This window comes from Xenopus laevis, chromosome 1L, assembly GCF_017654675.1.
Source record: "Xenopus laevis strain J_2021 chromosome 1L, Xenopus_laevis_v10.1, whole genome shotgun sequence".
Lineage (NCBI taxonomy): Eukaryota > Metazoa > Chordata > Amphibia > Anura > Pipidae > Xenopus > Xenopus laevis.
The window spans coordinates 184,443,103-184,457,855 of record NC_054371.1 but is presented as its reverse complement, the minus strand read 5'-3'; the positions used below and the strand labels follow the sequence as shown (position 1 = coordinate 184,457,855).

General features: G+C 37.6%; 2 protein-coding genes across 2 annotated transcripts; both read left to right on the top strand.

The window, feature by feature from the left end:
- Positions 1-557: 557 nt before the first annotated feature.
- Positions 558-7,186, top strand: LOC108717336 (zinc finger protein 474-like). The gene is made up of 2 exons (XM_018264228.2): positions 558-670; positions 5,128-7,186. The coding sequence occupies exon 2, from the start codon at positions 5,380-5,382 to the stop codon at positions 6,202-6,204; it is 825 nt and encodes a 274-aa protein (XP_018119717.1). The 5' UTR covers positions 558-670; positions 5,128-5,379; the 3' UTR covers positions 6,205-7,186.
- A 2,801-nt stretch (positions 7,187-9,987) lies between these two features.
- On the top strand, positions 9,988-14,131 carry znf474.L (zinc finger protein 474 L homeolog). Its single transcript, XM_018264223.2, has 2 exons — positions 9,988-10,324; positions 13,220-14,131. Exons 1-2 carry the CDS (start codon positions 10,075-10,077, stop codon positions 13,369-13,371), a joined length of 402 nt encoding a protein of 133 aa, XP_018119712.1. The 5' UTR covers positions 9,988-10,074; the 3' UTR covers positions 13,372-14,131.
- Positions 14,132-14,753: the final 622 nt, after the last annotated feature.

Below are 14,753 nucleotides of genomic sequence, written 5' to 3'. Positions count from 1 at the left end.
CAAATTTTTGCCGCAGTTTCGTGGCTGGCGGCGAAATGCGGAAATTCGGTGCAAATTCACGCCTGTCTAATTTATTCGCCAATCACTAATTGTTAGTTTCATTTGTCAGGCGCAATTATGATGGGATTCTTAGGAGAACAACTCTGCAGTTTGGAAAGACAATTTATAGTCTTTTTTCCTGTTAATGTAAATGAGCCCCAGTAGCTACTGGACAGCACTGAAACAAAAGTAATGTGCAAAAAAATACCAAATCCATTTGCAAACTGTTTCAATTTCCCCATTGTCATAGCTTCCAAATGGTTTGCAGATATAAAGATTTTTGTTGTTTGTTTTTAAATAATGCAAAGTGCTGCTGATAACCTGTAAGCTTTGGCAGGGTCACATAAAACTTGCTTAAATAAATGCTCCGATGAATTCAGACACCCATTACTGCAAACGCCACACCCAGAGTATTCTGTAAATAGTTTCAGTCAATGTGCCTTGTGTTTGCTGAATTTCATCAGGTTTGTTGGTGCGTTGCTAAGTGACAAAGAGATAGCAGCTGCATTATAGTAACGGTAGCAACCTGGCAGCTCTCGCATTCCTCTGCTGTTAAATGTAGAGCTACACCACCTATACCTGATACTGCAACCTCCTTCCCACCGCCAGGCACATATCCTCTAATGTTACGGTAGGTAAAATAGGCAGCTCACGTATATACTTTAAACAAGTTCTTTTATTTTATATGAATAAACTGTCTTTAGGTTTGTTGCCTCTGGAATAAACCCATATGTATATTGATGATATGTTTGTTTGTAATATACAGTCAGGTCAGGTTCTATTGTAAACATGACAGCACAGACACACACAGACTCATACAAATACAAACTATTAAACTATACAAAGGGAGCAAATACAGCTAATTGTGACATGCACTGGATCCTTCACACGGCTGTCCTTGGGTGGAAGATCTGCACCACTTTTTACTTAGGATTCATTTATGTCAATAGCAACTGGTAAATACTCTGTGTGCTTGCTTACACTTGCAGATACTAAGGGGCATACTTATCAAGGGTCGAATTTAGAGTTTATGGGAGCTTATAAAAACTCCCATGAACTCAAAATTTGAAAAAAAAAAAAACCAATCAAAATTTATTAAAATGTATTAAAATAATTTGGGTAATTAGGATCAACCTCAAATCAAATTCAATTTTGATTCGAGTTTTTTCACCAAAAATAAATTAGAATTTTTTTTTTTCCAAAAGTCCACTAAACAACTCCAGATTGATTGTAGGAGGTCCCTTATAGGCTAAAACGCCAATTTGGCAGGTTTTAGATGGTGATCAAGGGTCGAATTTAGAGTTTATGGGAGTTTATAAAAACTCCCATAAACTCATAATTTGAAAAAAAAAAAACAATCAAAATGTATTAAAATGTATTAAAATAATTTTGGTAATTAGGATCAACCTCAAATCAAATTCAATTTTGATTCGAGTTTTTTTTTTCCCAAAAGTCCACTAAACAACTCCAAATTGATTGTAGGAGGTCCCTTATAGGCTAAAACGCCAATTTGGCAGGTTTTAGATGGTGAATAGTTGAATTCAGATTCTTAAAGGGACATTACATGATAAATTTTTAATTTTTTTTAAACCCGAATCAAATTTGGACTATTCCCTAGTCGAATTACACTAAAAAAACCTTGAAATGCGAATTTAAAAATTACATTTTTTTTTAAAATTTTCAATTCGACCCTTGATAAATACTAAAGATTTCTCCAAGTTGGCCCTGAGTTTGGTAGCTCACCATAAAAGTCCAAAGTAAGTATACCTTTGCAGCATCTGTGCACTCAGAATCTATTAAATGGGGCACCTGGAGTGCAGGGATCCGCTGATAATTTTTCTTAATTTATACAATGTGTCCCAAAACATAGTTTATAAATGTTCATAGTTATTACTTGATTCAACATTCTGCCACTTGGTGAAGTATACAGCCTTCATAAGGTCTCAATTGGAAGTAGCAAGCGTAATGCAGAAAAAAGAGCTACTGTCTAGCCAAGCCCGCCCACAGTCCATCAAGATAAAATAGATTTGGATCAGAGTAAAAAGGATTTATTTTACTTGTTGTTAATGTTAAAGGAACAGTAAAACATACATATTTTAATTTAAAAGATCCTCTTAATGTCTGCAGTATTAAACTTGGTTCACTGGCAAAGTAAATTTTTGCGCCAATAGTAAACTCAGAATTGTGTAAGTGCTTGTTTGCTGTGATTAAAAGGAGGAACGTGTAAATTTAGTATTTTCAAATAAATCCCAGGCACCAACCGCTGTTTCAATAGGTAAGGTAAGTTTAATATAGGTTGGTTAAAAAAAAAAAAAGCCACTTTATGCAGGACCCCTGCCAAAACTACCCATGTTCTCTGAGCTTGATACAGTAATATGATTACCTGCAAAATAAAAACCCCAAGCCATGTAGTTATCACAAATTAGTCCTTACTAATTAATTAATTAATGGGCTAAGAAGTTAATTACATGGACACATATTCCACAGCTGGTAGTTGTAAATGTAATTGTTACTGAAAGCAGTAACTGCAAATTTATTATGCAGTGTTAAAAACAGGGGGAAAATACACCACACATCGCCAGGTGTAAAAAATGACATACATGTTTTTTCTTAGAGTGACTTCCGCCAGAAGCAATGTTGAATGATGGCGGCAAATCTCGTGTTCACATGGATTAATAAAATTTAAATAAAAACACATTGGTGTTCAGTAGAATTGAACTCGTGGCTTCAGGACTTTAACTTTGTCTCCTTTGGTGGCTTTGTGTCTTTTCGCGGCTTCAGGACTTCAACTTCGGCTCCTTTTGTGGCTTTGGGTCTTTTTGCAGCTTCGGGACTCTTCAGGACTTCGGCTCTTCAGGACTTCGGCTCTTCAGGACTTCGGATCTTCAGGACTTCGGATCTTCAGGACATCGGATCTTCAGGACTTCGGATCTTCAGGACTTCGGATCTTCAGGACTTCTGATCTTCCAGACTTCAGCTTTTCAGGACTTTGGCTCTTCAGGACTTCGGATCCTCAGGACTTCTGATCTTCCAGACTTCTGCTCTTCAGGACTTCGGCTCTTCAGGACTCTGGATCTTCAGGATTTCGGATCTTCAGGACTTTGGCTCTTCAGGACTTCGGATCTTCAGGACTTTGGATCTTCAGGACTTTAGATCTTCAGCACTTCAGATTTTCGGCAGTTCGGCTTAGGCACAGCTTCGGCGGTGTCAAGGGGGGCCCGCCTATTTCGAAAAGTGCAGCACAGCCGGGACCACTTTAGCCTTGATATGGTAGTACTTCCTGTGCCCCCATGATGGTGGCCCTGAGCACAGGAGTGCTGGTCCCTGTGTAACAAAGCAAACGTCCCTCCTTAAAAAACAGGGACAGATAGGCAGATGGACAGAAAGACAGACTGACACATCAGACACTTTAACAAAAGTATAAACCACAACATAAACTGTAAAAAAATATTAACGCAATAACAAGACAAAAGGGCCAATTATTTTTGTTAAAGTTTAATATAATGCAATAGTGCTCATTCGTGACCATAAGTACATTGTGCAAACTGCAATTTTGAACACAATTTGTCATGTTTTTTACCCAGAACACAGCGTTTTTTTCAAACAGTTCCCCAGTCAAGTTGTGCACAATGCTTTAAAAGAAATGCAGCCCCATGTGTGCATATTGAGTAGGGATCGCATTATTTCTGACATTCGGTGTTATAACAACATTTGGGTGATTAACTGGGTGCCAGTCAGCTGAGGGAACATTGGAATTAGTGCCAGTTTGAAGGTGGAAGTACCTCCAGGGTTTCCCTCCAGCAGTAGGTGCACTTACTGTAGGGTTGCCACCTGTCCGATTTTGACCCGGACAGTCTGGTTTTTGGAGAGGCTGCCCAGGTAAATACTGCCTGCCTAGTTTTGCAAATAAGGAAACCCAGACAGGACTCCCCATGAATGACATGGCAATCTGTCAATTGCCAATTGCACCATCATAGTCCGCCCCATGATGTTATGGTTCCGCCCCTGGCATCACCAGTTCCACCCCATGGCGTCAATGCCCAATCTCCTGACCGTAACCACCCACACTCTCGTCCCTTAGTACAAGCTGCTGAAAAGTGGCAACCCTAGGTGCACGGCAGGATCTATGAACCGGTGCCAAACGCAACTGTACATCAGTGCGAGATGCGTCTTTGAATACAAGTGCCTTTGTATTAATGTGTGCCCCATTTGCACCATTTTTATGTGAGCACAATCGTGGCTGCATTCATAAATTACCCCTAATCAATAGTAGATCTGTGATGAAGAGGGAACTTGTATAGTGAAGAATTGGAATTCTTGGCTGACAAAGGAGGCCAGCTGCTGTTTATGAGTATACTCGCAGAGAATACAGCCTTTCACTGGTCTTGCCAAACACAAACATGAGCTCCATCCTGCCCGTACTGTATAAAAGTCATGGATTCTGACATCTACGGAACAGTTAGAAAAGATGTTTACAAACCACCAATGAAATCGGAGCTGGTAAACAGAAACTGCAGGCGGAACATTAAAAAAAATCCAAAATTGCAAACGGTTTTCTTTCATCCCCCGTGTTACACAATTGTAAGCAAACAGAGGTCGGGATGTGTATTCTGCCCCTTCCAGCCAATGTCATAGGACTGCATGTAATGGCATCTGCGCTTTTTTTGGGTGACATTCTTGTAAAATAATTAATCTTTCTATTAAAGGAAATTGTTTACAAAGATTTATATTGCAATTTGACTGACCCTGTTATCTTTAGAATTTCTGTGGTCATTTCTTAAATGCAAGTCTTCACATTGTGCAACAATAGATTTCTTTTTACCTAAAATTCCAAAATTGGGACTTTATAAAAACAAAGTATATGATTTTGAAATGTCTATCACATGAGGGACTCAGTCAGGTTAAAGGAATTTTCGTCTTCCAGACAGTTATTTGACAAAATATGTGATAAGCCCTTAAGAACCGTGTTAGAGTTATTGCCTTTCTGTTCAAGACATTAGCTTTGCCTGCAGCTTTTATAGCTATAAAGAAGGGTATTTCATCTGCAAAACACTGTTTTATTTTGACTGTGACTATTGTATATTTCAGGCAATACATACCTGTATAAAGTACTGGACAAATGGATGAGGTATAGCTGACAATGAAAAAAGACTCATGAAAAGGCAACTCTATAAACAATCAATTTAGCCACAGAAGTACTCCATCTGAACTAAAATCAGACTGTATGTGACTCGGTGTTTAACAGTAAACAAACACTTGGGACCACTAAAGCAACTGACGTCAATAGTGATTCCACATTAACCAAACCTGAAACAGCAATATTATCAAAAAGAGTAGCAAATGTCACAGAATCAGTTTAACAGACCTGTAATTCCAGGAAGAAGACGGGGATTTAAAGTGTGCTACATTTGTGGTAGGGAATTTGGGTCCAAATCAATTTCTATACATGAACCAAAATGCCTAGAGAAATGGCACATAGAAAACGACAGTCTACCAAAGCATTTGAGAAGAGCAGCCCCGGTGAAACCTCAGATTAGTGCCGATGGTTCAGACATCACTGAAAACGAGGCAGCGTGGAAAAGTTCCCAAGCTCAGCTTCTACCATGTGGGAACTGCGGCCGCACATTTCTTCCCGACCGACTTATTGTACACCAAAGAGGTTGCAAACCAAATGGAAAAACCCTAGGTACCTTCAAGAGCACAGATGACAAAAAATCCAGCACAACTATAAAAACAGAAAGCAAGTTTTCTAATACCAAGGAATTAGCTAGCCTAACAAAGCCCAAAACCTTAATTTGTTACATATGTGGAAGAGAGTTTGGCACTAAATCTCTTCCTATCCATGAGCCAAAATGTCTTGAAAAATGGAAAATAGAAAATGATAGGTTACCGAAAGGACAGCGCAGACCTGTTCCTCAGAAACCTCAGCTTGACCCATCTAAATCTACCAGCCGAGAAGAACAAAATGAGGCAGCCTGGCAAAGCTTTAAGGATCAGTTGCTGAAATGTTCAAACTGCGGTCGATCTTTTGCAAGTGATCGGCTTCCAGTCCATCAGAAAGGCTGCAAAGTCATCTCAGATCGAAAGGATCCAACAAAGAGGGATAATGCACAAAGGCAAAAGAATGGAACTAACAAAGAAAATGCCAAGGTAAAGAGCTGCTGACATACCAATTTCATTCTCTTCTTCTCCAGAGAAGAATTTATAAGAATATTTGTTTTTTGTGTTTTTTGGGAGATGCCTTGTTTTTTCTGAATGCTGTTGCATGGCACCAAAACAGAATTACATATTCATGCAGGTTTGAAGGCTTTTGAACGCACAGCAATTTATTCATCTCTGTTAACAACATGTTGGTTATATGTTAATAGGAAGAACATTTATATAAAGGCATTTATTTATAAATTATTGAGGTGTCTGCTATGGGGATTTTTATCCCTCTGCACAACCGATAAAAGTAAAATAAAGGGTGGTGTATAAAAGGACATGCCCCTTAGTGCTCACTCAAGAATAACTTGCACCCTGGGGAGGCCAGGGCCCCTTTCCAGCCTGCTCCTCATGCTGCTCCTGAACTCGCTTGTCTAATTGACTTACAATTTTGCAGATGGGAAGGGGGCAATAGAGGGAGTACCTACGTGCCTTCACACCACCTCTCTTGGATAGAGCACTGCTTAAAGTGGTGGTTTACTTTTAAGATACATTTTAGTATGGATTAGAATGGCCAATTCTAAGAGACTGTTCATTTCATCTATATTATTTATTTTTTATAGTTCATTTGCTTTTGTCTTCCGACACCTTCCAGCTTTCAATTGGGGGTCACTGACCCCATCTAAAAACAAACGTTCTGTAAAGCTACAAATTTATCGTTATTGTTCATTTTTGTTAATCATTTTTCAATTTAGGCCTCTCTTATTGATATTCTAGTCTCTTATTCAAATAATGTCTAGGGCAATTTGGATTGAAATTGCAATACTGGAGAGTTGCTGAATAAACAGCGATATAATGCAAAAACCACACATAATAAAAAAAATGAAAATGATGCTAATTGTCTCAGAATATTACTCTCTACATCATACTAAAGGTTAACTCAAAGGTGAACAACCCCTTTAACACAGGCAGATCAATGGGCTGGAATGTTGTGTGCAATGGGCAAAATAATGGCATAGTAGAGTGTATGCAAGTTTTCAGTGGTAACTTTAAGGATGTGTGGTTGTATATAATCATAAGGACGAGTAGGAATGAGGGAGTAAAATAAAAAATAGGCAGAAAGAAATTGTATCAGTAGGAGTGAAGTAGCTTCTTAACATTTAATAGGAATAATATGATTTAAGTAGTTAGATAAAGGACAGAAGTTATAAGGGAGTTAGAGGAAAAGAGGTAGATGTTTTAGAGAGGATACTGGTATCGTATTGCATGCTAATGATAACTTAGTTGTGCAAGTGGTATTTATAAAAGCCCAAAATATGTTTAGCAAATTAGCACTGATCACAGTGAAATACTCTACTCTGCATTTTCTACTACAGGTATGGGATCTTTTATCCAGAAACGCATTATCTGTACATGTTTACATGATTTTCTAGTAGATTAAGGTATGCAGATTATAGAAACATTTATTATCTGGAAATCCCCAGGACCCAGACATTCTGGATAACAGGTCAGATACCTGTACTTATTTTATAACAAAAATGTCCTATTCTCATGCACCTTTGTATTTTCCAAAGCTATGTTCTAATTTTTTTCTGATCTTTACATTTTAATGCGCAACACTCAATATTCAATTTGTTCTGCACAGATAATCTACAAATAATAAAATGTTCTCTGTTGCCTTATTTGTCTATTTTTTCTGTCTTTGCACTTTCTTTACCTTAACTGAAGTACACTTTGTATTCTTATATGTAGAGATACTAGGCAAAATGTGGTATGAAACAAGGCAGGGAAGAGGGTCTTAGAGCAAAAACTTTGTGGGCTGTAAGTGAGAGCAGATGTGTTGGGAAGTAGTATAAGAAGAGAGGGCAGTTGGGAGACACAAGGGCCTGGACTGGGGTGGGCGACATAAGAGCTTGGAGCCTCCCCACACCCTAGTCATGCGCCTCTTCTGCCTTCTCCTAGTTCTGACCCTGCATGCAGGAATATAATTAAAATGTACTAATAACAAAGCAGGAATTATCAGTTTGGGTTGGATGTGATAAATGTTCTTTTCAACTTTATTATGACCTCAGCTAGAATAAGTCGAGTTTTTTGGGCTAAAACATTACTAGCTATAGTGAACTTTTTACAAGACTTCATTATGTCTTATGTGTAAACTCAGACAGTTTATGCACATTTTTATTGTTGCATTACTTATTAAATGAGTGAAATCATTTACAAACAGAGACAAGGCCAGTATCACACATTCCTCCAGTCTACAATCTCAGCATTTGATGTCACACTAATTCTGAGCATCAAAATACAGAATTCTCTAGTCTTGGTTACCTTCAGGCCTCTTCCTCATTGTTTCCTGCTCTCCCTGTGAGTATGGGGGCAACTGTATACATTATCCTGCCAAACACATTCTCTTCCTCTCACTTCATTTTCTACAATTTTCGCTTTTTTCTCTCCTTCAACATAAATCTTTATTTTCAGACGAGTTAGAATTAAAATGAATTATTAAAAATGAGTAGGCTTTTTTTTTTGAGTGAATTTCAACAACCAGTGGAATGGTGTGTAGAACATAAATTTACAAGTCAACTAATAACGTTAGGAGAATAATCTTCAAGGTGAGAATCAGTTTGTAACCTGTATGAAGTAGGGTGTACAGTGATACCCCCATTACACAGATGTAAATGATTTTTAAGTATCATTTCTTATTCTAAAAAGGCATCCAATACTCTCTTTAAACTGACTAATTCATTTGTCATCACAACAGCCCCGGGATGAGAATTTCAAAACGTTACAGTCTTCACTGTAAAATGCTTTTTCATATCTTAAAAGAAAAGGAAAGGTCCAATCAATTGGGGGTGCCAAATGTTAGGGCACCCCCCCAGGATTGTAATCATTTACCTGATACAGGGTACTTCAAACAATCCTCTTCCTCCATTCTTGGAGCTAAGAGTTGGACGCAAACAAAAATGCTCACATTTTCACTTTACTGCACATGCCTCAGCTGTAGGATTTTTAGGAAAGAAAAAGGGAGGAAGAGGATCACCAAATGCCCTGGTCTGGTGCAGTTTTGTGCTAACAGAAAGCCCAGGAGCACCAGTTAGGAATATCAGGTAAGTCATTACAATCTTCGGGAGGGGAACCTTCCCTTCTCCTTTAAGATGGAACATCCTTTCCGCTTATCTAATGGATTGTCCCTATTGTATCTTTTCACAAGTAAAAGAATAATACACTTTAAGGGTTCATTTATTACCACTGGGCAAATTTTCTCTTGGAAAGGAACCCATAGAAATGAGTCAGTGATTAGATTTTTTCATTCAGTTGCAAGTTGAAAAAGGACGCATCTTGCTGTGTACACTCAACATTTCTCTTCATACAGTTCATATATATCATCAGGAGTCATAGCTGAAAGGAACAGTGATGTCAAAAAATTATAATGTTTTTAGGTAAATAATGTATAAAATACAGTTGCTCTGCACTGGTAAAAGTTTTGTGTTTGCTTCAGAAAGAATACTATAGTAGTAGTATAGTAGTATATAAACAAGCCATTGGAGCAGCCATTCAAGCTGAAATAGTAGAAAAGGCACAGGTTACATAGCAAATAACAGATACACTCAATGGTATACAATGGTATTCTACAGAGCTTATCTGTTATGTGCTATGTAAACCTGTACATTGAATGGCTGCCCCATAGCTACACAGCAGCTTGTTTATATAATATATAGCAGTCTTTCTGAAGCAAACATGTATACCAGAACAGGACAACAGCACATAATATTGCAATGACTTTAAAACAGTGTAGTGTTTTGTTGTTACTGTTCCTTAAAGCTACACTGTAGTGCTCTGGCACTGGCACAAAGGAGGCTGGTCATCTAGAAATAGGTAGAACCTATTTTGAGAATGTTGAGTTGGGTCTATTATTTCCTTTTGTTGACAAAACATTTTGTAAAAACATTTTTTTATATGCAGCCACACGTTTTAAAGCAGCCTCCAACAGTTGTGTGCTACATATGTGGTCGGGAATTTGGCACTAAATCTATCAGTATCCATGAACCACAGTGCTTACAAAAATGGAATCTGGAGAATGGCAAATTACCCAAAAACTTGCGAAGGCCTGAACCAAAAAAGCCTGAAGTTAGACCAATTGGAGGTAAGATAAAAAATAATCACACAAATAATGTCAAGTATATGACATGTAGTGATAAAACAAAACCTGAATAATCAAAATCAAAAGCCTATAAGGCCATGGATTTCTAAAGCTGTCTGTATATTTGCTTGTAATATATACAGAAAACCCAAACAGACGCTATTCATATCTACAGTAATTCCCAGATATTTCAGGTAAAATGGTTAGTTGGATGAACATTTGCTGTGTATTTATATGGTGCTGCAGGGTAGTAGTATATGTAATTCTATAGTGACCCCCTCAGTAGTTCTTTAGCCTTAGGTTACACTCACTATACAGTGGTGTTTACATGTTTAGCATTGGGAAAAACTAGAGTTCCCCTGTGATGGTGGGGGTAAGACTCTGTTGTATTGTTAGGGTAGTACCTTCATCTAATTGGACCCAAGGGTACACTTCAGTTTGGAAAACTACCTTAGGTAACATCATAAAAAATGTTCAAATAAACCCAAATAGGCTGGTTTTGCTTCAAGTAAGGATTAATTATATCTTAGTTGGGATCCAAGTACAGGTACAGTATGTGACCTGTCATCCAGAATGCGCTGGACCTGGGGTTTTCTGGATAGAGACTAGCAAGTTAGGGGATGGGTGACATTGGGACGGATGAGTGGGCTTGGGACAGTGGGTGGGAAAACTGGGCAGGCAGTTGTGACCAGGGCAGCCTTTACAAGAACCAGGCTGCACCCACAAGTGCTGAAAGTGCAAAAACATGTTATGAATGATTAATAATCTCTGAAAATAACTGCATAAAATCTGTATAAAATAATGGCAAATTAAGCCAAATGAATACATATTAGGGTGGGGATTCTGAGCACTTGTTGTTAGGCCTTGTAACTCCTAGTTCCACAGCCGGTGCCAACAGACATACCCACCAGTAAGGCCATCAGTGGCTGTCATTCAGTTTGCCTGAATTAGATCATCTCAGTAAATATTTCTAAAGCCTGTCTACGTCATTTCTACATTCCCTGGATCAATTACTGCTTAATGTTTAACAAATCATAACTATTTATGCATTTCCTAGAAAGTCCCTTCTCATTTTGCTAGGAATTCCTTTCCCAAGTCTCCCAAGAGAAAAAAACATTAGGCAAGAACTGATAGGGATTTCAGCCTTTATTAAATCACCCTCTAGTGGTAGACCTGCCATAACGGAGGAGACCATTGGAATAACTGCAACAATGGACCCAAAAATAACATTTGGCCTAATGAAAATTATATTAAAATTAGAAATATGCAATGACTTGAGTTTGACTTTTTGTAAATGTAATTGCAACAATTTCTTCAAATCAGAGCTTTCTGGATAACGGATCCCATACCTGTAACATATTAACAGAAGGTTAAATTAGTCCTTATGGCTACATATAGTACATTGCAAACATTGACCTAACTTAAAATCAGCAGAATCTTAAGGAATTGTTCAGTATAAAAATAAAAACGGAGTAAATAGATAGGCTGTGCAAAATAAAAAAAACGCTTCTATTATAGCTAATTAGACAACTAACTAACTAACTAACTAACTAACTAACTAACTATATCAGAGACATTTTTATTTTGCACAGATCTATTTACCCAGTTTTTATTTTTACACTGAACTTTAAAGATCGTGTCCACCCAAAAACTTTTTCTGTATAATGAAAGGAAATGTAATTTTAAGCAACTTCCCACTATAAAAAAATGTAAATGTTTTCAATGGTTTTAAAGTTATTTGTAGTTAAAGCGGAACTCCACAAAAAAATAACTTGAGCTTTTTGAAAAGTAAACATAATTTCAAGCAACTTTGCAATATACATCAGTTAAAAAATATGCAGACTTTTCATGATTTTTAATGGTTTGAAACAGTTCCCTAAGCCTAGCCCCCTGCTCTCCTGCTGATCTGTCTGACTACTTTGCTGAGCTGTCTGACTACTGTTACTTTCTATCAACATCCAGCTATCCTCAGCCTGCATCCTCCAAACCCCACAATTCCCTGCACACGTGATTTCAATAAGGAAAGGAACATCACAGTGCAATGCATTGTGGGTTATGTAGTTCCTGCATGCTGTCTGTAAGCTGTGGAGAAGTTGTTACAATTTGTAACATCAGTGTTTAGTCCCTCCTTCCCTGCCAGGATCTCAAATGATGCAGATAGAAGAACTGTTAAACAGCTGGATTTCAGCATAGAAAATTGTATTTATCATGCTTTTGAAGAAACAGATAACTCTAATGGATATATTAGGGGTTTCTGTGTTATGTGGGCCTCTTTATCCAAATTTGGTTTGGAAGACAAACTTCCCCTTTAAAGCAGTTTTTATCCATCCCTTTCAGTTCTCTGATTCTGACAATTGAAGCAATGTAGTAGGTCATTTCTACTCCAAGTTGGTTAGTCCAGTGGATCCTGCTATACTGTTTCAATAGTCAGAGCCAGCAGTGCAGAGAATAGTTACTGTGTTCAGTTGCAATCATTTTAAAAGTACTTTTCAATAATTTATATTGGGAAATTGTGTAGACTAGACTGTGATCTTTACCGCAAGAATACATAGTCCTAATAACCCAGAACCAGAACATTTATAAAGCAGATATTTTGAAAAATTATTACATTTCGTGGAATTTAAATGTGCACCTTAAAAATAAAAACCAGGGCAAACTGTTACCAGCCGAATAGTTCCTTATCTATCTATGGTATCAGCTCTGTCCCAGAATAATAATGTATTTCGTGAATAACACTTTGCTCATTGGACTCTTGAGACAATAAGCAGAACATCTAGTACCAGCAGAATGATTAGTTCAATGCAAGCACTCAGTCAACAGGTATTTCCTGAAAATATTTTCCAACTTTGACTAAAATGAAAACTAATCCCCTTTCTTTCTCTTTTTTCCTTCCCCCAGCAAAAGGTTCCTATGATCTTGTTTCCTTAAATGAGGCAGCCTGGCAGAGTGCCCAGAGCCAATTGGTTGCCTGCGATATTTGTGGCCGTACCTTCCTGCCAGACAGGCTCCTTGTCCACCAGAGATCCTGTAAACCGAAAAAAAACAAGTAGCCAAGTCTGAGTCGTGCTATACGGTGCTGTAATGGCCTCATAGGGGCTGTAAATTCTCTGTGCGCTAGGTGTGCCTTCAGGATAATGCATTAGATTGGGATCGCTAATGGAATGATTTCCTTTGGAGACAATTTGAATAATACAAATTGGCTTCGTGGCTAAATAATTAGAATATAAATAGCGAAGATCATTTTTTTATGCTGCTCTGTGTGTCTGTGAATATACTTGGTCTTAATTCGATTTTTTTGCCAGAAGGAATACAGAGCTCTTCAGAAATTCTATTATTTGCCATTATATATTTCTAAGATAATAGAGGCACTTGTGGGGGAACGACATAAAAATGCAAGATGGAAAAATAATGCGTATCAGTAAGAACAAATATTTCACAATGTCCATTAGCCTGTTATTACATGAGTGTAAATTTTCATTGGCCAATGTACATTTATTTAGGCCGGACTAGAGACCATGGGGTATATTTATCAAAAAGTGAAGTTAGAGGTCTGACTACACTATTGGGAAACAGAATGTGACCATGATGGTCTTGGTCATGTTATTATTTCAAAGGGGATGAAGCAATTCAGATCACTCAGGCTGAAATATTTCTGTTATCCATGTGGAACATAAAAAACAATGTTTACAAACACAGTTAAGGCTATATGGAATAATATATAGAATATGGTAGAAATAAATATTTCAATTTGATTAGCTCTTTTCTCAGGAATTTAGTGCAGACATTAACAAATGTAAAGAACTGCTCTTCTATGGCCAACGGTTCCATGTCCTGCTATGAAAAGCTTTTACATACCAATTAATAAAAACAATTTATACATACTATTTAGTTAAATAAATAAAGATTAGTGCAAATGGATTTGAAATGTTGTATCCAAGTATGGAACGTTGTCCAAGTATTACTTGCAGTCATTTGATTTCCATGAACACGCACAAGTTAAAGAAACACTTTACATAAAAGAATTTTTAAACAGACAGCTCAGCAAAAGCAAAAGTATCAACTTCCACTGAAATCTATTTTAGCATGTTTGTTTTAAAGAATGTTTTATATGTCTCTGCGTCCCTGTGTCCCCACTGGGCATACCCAGCACTACTGTACCCCCCCTGCTGGCACACACTCCAATTTGTGGCTGCTGGGTACTGCATAGAGACCAGTAGATGGATTGTAGAACCATGGGAACTAGGTAGTTACATCAGTACTCTACATGGCATACAATGGGAGAACATGTGGCTTTTTAAAGGGTTTTCATGGGAAAACATGGTTTTTTTTTTCAAAACACATCAGTTAATAGTGCTGCTCCAGTAGACTTCTGCACTGAAATCCATTTCTCAAAAGAGCAAACAGATTTTTTTATATTTAATTTTGAAATCTG